Raw genomic sequence first — 8,607 nt, forward strand, 5'->3', positions numbered from 1 at the left:
CTCAGAGGATTTTTCCCCAGTTTGAATCGGCACAGGGCACACTCAGTGGGTTGAAGGCAGCCTATGAGCGCAGTTCACTCCAGGCGGGGACTGCACAACGCACAAAGGCTGTTTCAGTGAGGCCAGGTGTAAAGGCAACACCAAGGTTTTGTCCTTCAAGGCTGAACAGATTGCACACAGAGCAATAAGAGGCCCTTTTCTGGTGAGTTGCTTCTGTTGGGATATCTGAGATACAAGCCCAGTGACAATTCCTGAAAGAAGGGCCACCTCCTGTAGCAAGCATCATGGCCTCCAGCCCCAGGGTCTGCTGTCCTAGTCTCGTGTCTGTTGTAAGGCCATTGCTACACTGGCAGAACTTCCCAGCTGGCCCTTTAGAGAGACAGCAAGCAGCTCTGTGACTGACTTGTCCTCTCAACTAGCCAGGGAAATCTGGAGCCAGGTGACCTGGGGAGTCTGGAGAGAGCTATAGCAATCGTGCTGATGCTTCACGGCAGCCAACAGCTGCTTGGTGGCTAAGATCTGTCCGGTTCCTCAGTGTCCTGAGGTGGCTGATGCTCTGCAAGCCTGAGTGGGTACCCAGGGCTGCCAGCTGGGCTCTCCTGCCAGGCAGGTACATATTAGCCTGTTCCTTCTGTCACCAGCTGTTGTCAGCTCCGCAAACACTGTGAATGGTGCCGCGCCCTCGTTTGCAGACACGAGAAGCCCAGTGCCCTCCTGAAGGGAAGGACTGCTTGCTGCCACTCTGAGACAGGTACAGGGTAGCTTCCACCCTTTTCTTTCTGGGGAAGGACTACTGACTGGAGGGAATAGCCACCATTTTCCAAGTTGGCATGGAGGTACTGAGACAAAGCAGCGGTGGGGTCGGGTGAGGGACTATTTTCCCTGCCACTCCTTACATGACAACTGGCCACCAGTCTGGTTGGACTGCAGCCCTCCTAACAGAAATATCTCCCCAACCTCCCCTCTACTATAGCTCATATTTCTCTAACACTGACATCCCCCCCACACACACACACATGCACATACTATGTATCTCATATTCAATCACTGAAAGCAAAGTTTCAGGAGCTGGTGTCCCTGAAGCTGCCCTGCCGCTGGGCCTGGATGTTCAGAGAAGCCAGTGACAGTCAATGATCTTGCCTCAAATCTCTCCCAAGCTCGTCTCCCAGCATGGCTCAGGCCCACATGACTTAACCTGTTTTTTTCTTGTCTGCCAGTGGTCTGAAGATCCCAGAGGAGGAATTCGGCCAAGCGTCCTATGACAGTCCAACCAAGGAAAGGCGTCTTGGGACAACACCACCGGCAGTGCTCAGGCACCTGGGACATGCTAGGAGACCTTTCCCCTCCGTGCACAACCGCCTGGGAAGCCTTCTGTCCTTTGAGAGTCTTCAAACTGTGAGATGAAGCTTCCTGCTGGGCTCCTCAGTGCACCCAGAGAAGAGGCCAGTAGTCCACACCTTAACGACAAACTGAACGAGAACCTCAAAGGGCTGTCCTTCTTGCCAACAACACCAAGAATGAGCTTGGGTTGGTGTCTGCCGCCAGCCGTGGATTCCAGACTGTTTCTTCTCCATGGGCCATCTAGCCCCCACAGAGACTCCATGGCTGGCGTACAAAATGGACAAGGGGAAATATCTATTATTCTTTGAAGACACTATGGCCTCCCACGAGCCCCGACAACTCAAGCTGTCGTCAGGATGTGTGTCTTATTTATTAGGCGGATAACACGATTTTATTTGTGATCTCTTTAAGTCAATGTCAGGCATCCGTGCAGGTGATACATGAGTGGCTGGCCGTGACATTACACCAAATAGAAATGTCCAGCCACTTGGATAAAGTAAGGCTGCTGGGAGGGGGGCTTCCATGGGCTGTAGAGACAGAATTCAAATGTGCATTCTGCTGGGAACCAAACTGCTATCCGGAGGTTGATCCCACTGGGACGGGAAAGACCCTGGACACATGCTGTCGCAAAGTTAGCAAGGCCAGTGGCAGAGAGTCCCCCTTGTGGGGACAAGAGGACAAGAGAGCCTGTGAGGGCACCTAGGGAGGATGCACATTCCAACACCTGATTAAGTGGATTAGCGTCCTGTCCTCATGAGCCCAGCTCCAGCATTCGCAGTGCACTGTGAGGCAAATCCACGAAGGGGACCAGCCCTTTATCAGTTTTCGCTTAGTTTTAGAAAGAGAAATTTACCTTTCCTATTTATTTTCAAGCATTAAGAGAAATAGCTCACTAGTTTGGTTTGGTTTGGTTCCCTTTCAGAATGTTGGCATTATTAACAAAATCACTACCAAGCCTTTCCAAGCCCCTCTGGGCAAGGGCCTGTTCCCCAAGCACCTGAGGGTGCTCTGACCCATTGAGCCCACCCTCGTCCCTGGGCTGCTCAGGACTGTCAGGAGACAGAGTGACAGTAAATACGTTCAGCTGCTTGTTGAGACCCTTCTCCACCTTGGAAGTGAAGACTCTGCACCCTTCGCCCCCCAGACCCTCTAACATAACACATCAGGAAAGGGGTATTTGGCATATCAAGTTGGCCTGAAGCTTCTATCAGAAAATTCTGATAAAACTTCTCCAAGACTCCTCCAGTCCACCCTTCTCTCTGTGTTTTTCTCTTCTCATATGATCTAGGCATCTTAACCCAGGCACCCTTTGTTCACAATGCCTGAAGACCCTGAAGAAGAAACTGGGTCTGGTCAATGCTGCCCGCTAATGACTTAGCTGACACAGCTCCAGGCAGAAATCGTCATTTTTGTTGTTATTATTATTATTATTTTGGTGTGATGTTTTATCTTGTTTTGTGTGACAAGGTGTTGCTGTGTAGCCCAGACTAGCCTTTAAGTTAAGATCCTTCTGCCTCAGCATCCTGAGACCTGGGCTTATAGGCATGCACCACCACACCCAGCAGAGCCTTTTTGATTATTAAAGAAAATAGGTTAAGCTTTCTTTCCTTGGGTCATACAAGTGGGTCAAAGCCAAGGGGTAGCCTGCTGCTCAGACACCAATCAACCTCACTGGACTTTAGCCCTCTATTGGCCCCAGCGCTCTCAGTAGAACAACCTGAAGTCCTGACTCATGGAACCAACACAAACGAAGGTGCAGGGCTTGTTTTAATTTAGTTCCACACTGTTAGCTTCCAATGACAGGTCTTTTCTGGTCTGTTGGAGGCTCCTGGATGTCTGACTTAAAGAGTTTGAACTGATATCAAAATATCAACGGGAACTTCTTCACCCATCCTGAAGATGTTACCATCCAAGACTCAGCAAAGGTGGGAAAAGTTAGCACAAACGCACAATGGTGAAGGCAGAGGATCTTGGGGGGACTTCAGCTTTAGTGTCTGAACATTCCAGTTCTCAGGTCCAGCCTGTCGCAGCAGCCAGTACCAACCCAGTGCCTGTCAGATGCAACCGGCTCAGATGTCTCCCAGAAGTGCTCTCCAATCAGTCTGCCTTTTGTAGAGTCAGAAGCTGAGACTAGGTTGAGGCAAGTCTGGTTAGACATTGTCCCTGCCCTGACGTATGGCAGCCCTGCTTCTTTGGTGACTTTGATTTTGGAAGTCAGACAAATGCTGTGTTCCTTCCTGTGCCATCTCTCAGCACAGATAGGCCTGGTTAGCTGTACCAGCACCCAGCTGTCAGTAGGCCTGGTTAGCTGTCCCAGCACCCTGCTGTCAGTAGGCCTGGTTAGCTGTACCAGCACCCTGCTGTCAGTAGGCCTGGTAAGCTGTCTCAGCGCCCTGCTGTCAGTAGGCCTGGTTAGCTGTACCAGCGCCCTACTGTCAGTAGGCCTGGTTAGCTGTACCAGCGCCCTGCTGTCAGTAGGCCTGGTTAGCTGTACCAGCGCCCTGCTGTCAGTTCACACTGCCCCCCTTGATATTCAGGTGCTGAATCAGGAGCACGCTTTGGCAGCCTCGCAGGTCAGTGGGCAGTACAGCTGATCCAGTGACTCGGGGACTATGAACATTCCCATTAAATGAACTGAAATCAATTCTAGAGACATTGAGACAACTCAGTTAGTAATGGCACTTTCTACCAAAATCCCTGAGAACCTGAGTCCAATCCCCTGGGACCCATCTGGTGGAAGGAGAGAACCAACATGCCCAGGATGTCTTCTGATTTCTACATACACACAACACACACGCAGGGGCATGCTTACACACACACACACACACACACACACACACACACACAATCTAATTCTTTAAAATAAAAATTAATTCTAGAAAGGCCTCCACACCTCTAGCTGTAACTTTAAACACACCATGGGACACGTTTTCTCTGTGGAAAAGTACAATGGAGACTCAGTCTGAAAGATAGATTCCAGGTGGGCAGACACGGAACCAAACCACAATTCAGTTTGTCATGTGCCCCAGAAAAAGGTGGGAACAATAGTCCCAACGTCCCTTTTCTTTGTCCCCTCAAAGGGGGGGAAAGGAGGCATGGTTGGTACACACCCACCCACACTGGTGAGGGAAGTGACTGTGCCCCTGAGTCTTAGATGGTGGCATTGCTCCCTGCAAGTCCCTAGGCCAGGTTTCCTGGTGCCTGTGAGCCACTGGTTGGACCAGCAACATTCTGACACAGACTACAGGCCCCAGTCCTATGATGGGTAATAAGCTTGTCTCTCTCCCAAGGCCAAGGGGAGGCCATACTAGTCAGCACATCTTTCACATAGGGTTTCACTCTATAGTCCAGGCCAGCCTTGAACCCATGATTCCCCTGCCTCAGCCTACTGGGTTATAGGTGTGTGCTGCCATACCTAGCTTGTGTTTGCTTTGTAATGTTCTGGTGTAAGCTGTATTCCCTGAAGCCATTGATCTGTCTCAAAGACACAGTGTTGTACGCTCACATGTACACAGAGAGAACTGGAAAGCAACGCCTCTCCACAGTGTAATAAGTTTATTATAAGGAACCGGATACTGTTTTTAGAACTCGTCTTTCCGACTTCTGTATATGATGCACTGAAGGTTAATATGTAATGTTTTAATTTATTTTATGTGGTAAGTTAATTTTGGTTTTCTGTAATGTATTAATGTGATTAGAAGCTTTTTTCCTTAATATCTGAATTATACTTAAAGAGTAGTGAGGAATATAAGATACTGTTGTGTTTTTCAGAATGTGTATTGTTACTCAGTTGTATTGTACCTTATTTGGAAGGATGAAGGAATGAATTTTTTTCCTAAATATCAAGACTGACATTTTTCTTTAATGTGGCTGGAACAAATTTTCTCTGCAAATGTGAATAAGTGTGGGGGGGGTGAGTCAATTTTTTATCAGATTTATTTTTATTCTTAATTACGTGTAATCAATCATGTGTGTCTATGTATGGGTATGAGCACCTGAGTGCAGTTACTGTCAATAGCCAGTAGAGGGCATTGGATCCCTGAATCTAGTGTTACAAGGGGCTGTGAGTGTAACTGCCCATAGTTACATCGAACGGGTTACCTGGAAGGAAAGCTAGGGATAAAATAGAACGGGCTTTTGAGAGAAATGAGGAACCAAGACAAGTTTTCTGATCAAGGCTCAAAATTTAATGGGGGGGGGGGGTCTCCAAATATAAGGGTGGGGGAGGGGGTCCTTCCCAAAGGCTGGAAACTCCAGAACTGGTTCGGTTGCTCAGCAGGTGGCTAATGCCTCTCAGGAAACTGCAGGTCCTTGAAGAACAATGGGCTAGAGCTCCACCCTAGGTGGGAAGCAGTGGCGAGCATGTCGGTCTGAAATTCCCGCCCAAAGGCTGGGGGAGGGCGCATGAGAGCAGCCTTACGTAGGCTGGGGACCTAACTCGGGTCTTTTGAAAACGCTGGAGGCAATCTTAAGCATGAAGCCATTCCTTGAGCTCTGGATGATTTCTGTGGGGATCCTAAACCCAACTGTACTTGACGCCTGTCTGCCTAAAGAAATGAAGTTCTTCCTACTACCTGGAGAAAAACTATCACTCCATCCTGTGCTGAGAGGAACAGGTCTGCTGGGGGACAGAATGGCGTGTAGAAATGCCTCTGGGTTATTTATTTCCTGACAGCATTCATAGAAACCAGGAGATTTGAAGGCAGACAGTGTGGATGGCTGTGTGTCTTAGACAGGGTTTATATTCCTGCACAAACATCATGACAAGAAACAAATTGGGGAGGAAAAGGTTTATTGAGCTTACACTTCCACATTGCTGTTCATCACCAAAGGAAGTCAGGACTGGAACTCAGACAGGTCAGGAAACAAGAGCTGATGCAGAAGCCATGGAGAATTGTTTCTTACTGGCTTGCTCAATCTGCTCTCTTATAGAACCCAAGACTACCACCCCAAGGATGACACCACCACCAAGGGGCCCTCCCCCCTTGATCACTAACTGAGAAAATGCCCCACAGCTGGATCTCATGAAGGCATTTTCTCAACTGAAGCTCCTTTCTCTGTGATAACTCCAGTTTGTGTCAAGTTGACACACAAAACCAGCCAGTACACTGTGTGGTATATATTAATATTCCTTATATATTAATATTCCTTAGAACTGTTAGGAATGTAGAGCTTGGGGCACAGCCTACTAAATTCCAGGGGTCTGCCCCTGCTGCTTTGCCTTCTGAGGCACCCTGGTAATATCCTCCAGGCTGGGAACAGTTGTGCTGTCAGACTCTGGGAAGGTTTTGTGTGAGGCTGTTCATAGGGAAAGCTTTGCAGAATCCTGCAAAGCAATGACATTCAATTACCCTGTGGGGTTGGTTCTAGTTTGCATCCTGTTGTGATAAAAACAACTGATAAAAAGCAGCTTAGGGGAGAAAAGGGCTTGCTCAGCTTCCGGTAGCCGCCATTGCTAAGGGATATCAAAGCAAGAACCTGGAACAACTTGTCACATCACATCCACAGTCAAGAGCAGAGAGGAGCTGGGCCATAGTGACTCACACTGTTAATCCCAACACGAGGCAGAGGCAGAGGCAGAAAGAACTTAACGAGTTCAAGGCCATCCTGTTCTACACAGCAAGCCTCGGGATTCCAGGATACCCAGAACTACAGAGAGACAGCTTTCTTCACTCCTCCACAGTTCAGGGCCCAACCCTGGTGCTACCCACATTCAGGGTGAATGAGTCTTCTCGTCTCAAAGAACAAACAAGACAGTCTTCTACAGACATGCCACAGGACAGCCTGATCTAGACAAGTCCTCATTAGGACTCTTCCCAAGTGATTCTACATTGTGTTGAGTTGACAGTTAAAACCAACCAGCAGAGAGCTATGGTTCTCAGCGACCCGAATGCTGAGGCTACAGCTCTTTGGATCTTCTCTGCACAGCCTCGTAGAAAGGATGGATGGCCTGTCTCTCATGTGCCCCAGTCCTTGGCACCCACTGCTGGTCTCTAACTGTAAGGAATGCTTCTAGAACTGTCCACCCAGTCCATGTAAGTCTTTAGCAAACCATCCCTATGTCTCTCCAGTGCCTGGGCATCATAGGCAGGCTCAGCAGCTCACAGCCAGGGGTCAGGAATCAAAGAGTTGGTTCAAGCACTTTTCAGTGAGGGACAGAACTATGGAGATCCCTGTGTGGGTCCCAGATCACCTTGAAGAAAAATGGATGCTCCTATGAGGAAGGCCACCGGTTTGTGCTCAATGCTATGCACAAATGGATGACAGCTTTACAAGAATGTTATTCTTGGGCATAAAAATAAATTGATTTTTTGTGCTGAAGAAATGGGGTATAGCCTCTTTGTAAGAACCCTAGGCCTGTGAACATTTCATACCCAGGGATGCAGATTCCCTGGAGGTACTTGAGTCTTCTGTCTTAAGTCCTGCAGGGAACGCCCAGGAGAGAGGGGAGCGGGGACACTAAGAGCCTGCACCCCTAGCACATGGCACACGGCAGAGCAGGATTGTGGGAACATGGGTGTCATCCCAGGAGGACACCACAACACTGAAATAGACTGTCCTTTCCCCTGTCGTGTGCACAGCCCCGAGACTGAGTGTGGGACTTCTGCAGCCTCTCAGGAAGGGGACTCCTCACCTTGCCACTCGGGGGATGCCCCCCAAGCGTCTGCTCAGTTCCCACCAGCTTAGCTTAGAAAGCAGAGCTAGAACAGTCAGTCTCCCACATGCACAGCCTGGTTCTTAGACTAAAAACCTAAACATAATCCTAAACACCAGAATATGTGGTCCACCTCAGCTCCTAGCCTCTAATGACCTTCAAGATGAAAGAGGGCATGGGGGAAGGGTGTCAGGAAAATTCCAGAGAGCCCAGGACTGGTGCAGCCACATGAAACAGATGATGGTGTCAGCATGTCACATGTTAAAGTGGTTAAGGGACTGGAAAGATGGCTCAGTGGGTGAGGCACTGGTCATACTTAGTGAAAGCACAAGTTAAACATTATGAACCCACATGAAACCAGGTTACATATCTGTAATCTCACTCAGATTACATAGCTGTAATCTCACTCACATACTTACAGATACACACATGTACATACACACATACATACACACATGCATATGCACATGTACATACATACATGGACACACACCTACTTACAGGCACACACATGCACATGTATACACATATACATACATACATACATACATATATGCATACACATATACATATGCACCTATACATACATATATACACAGACACACACAGAG

General features: G+C 48.5%; 1 protein-coding gene across 1 annotated transcript in view; it reads left to right on the plus strand.

Moving 5' to 3' along the window:
* Window positions 1–5,152, plus strand: part of Tgfa (transforming growth factor alpha) — an 81,389-nt gene extending 76,237 nt beyond the window's left edge. The window contains exons 7-8 of the mRNA XM_052172876.1: window positions 642–751; window positions 1,218–5,152. Coding sequence (XP_052028836.1) covers window positions 642–751; window positions 1,218–1,225 — 118 coding nt within the window. The 3' untranslated portion in view covers window positions 1,226–5,152. The remainder of the gene's footprint in view (window positions 1–641; window positions 752–1,217) is intronic.
* The last annotated feature ends 3,455 nt before the right edge of the window (window positions 5,153–8,607 follow it).

The sequence above is a fragment of the Apodemus sylvaticus genome, chromosome 2 (genome assembly GCF_947179515.1).
Source record: "Apodemus sylvaticus chromosome 2, mApoSyl1.1, whole genome shotgun sequence".
In the NCBI taxonomy this organism is placed as follows: Eukaryota; Metazoa; Chordata; class Mammalia; order Rodentia; family Muridae; genus Apodemus; species Apodemus sylvaticus.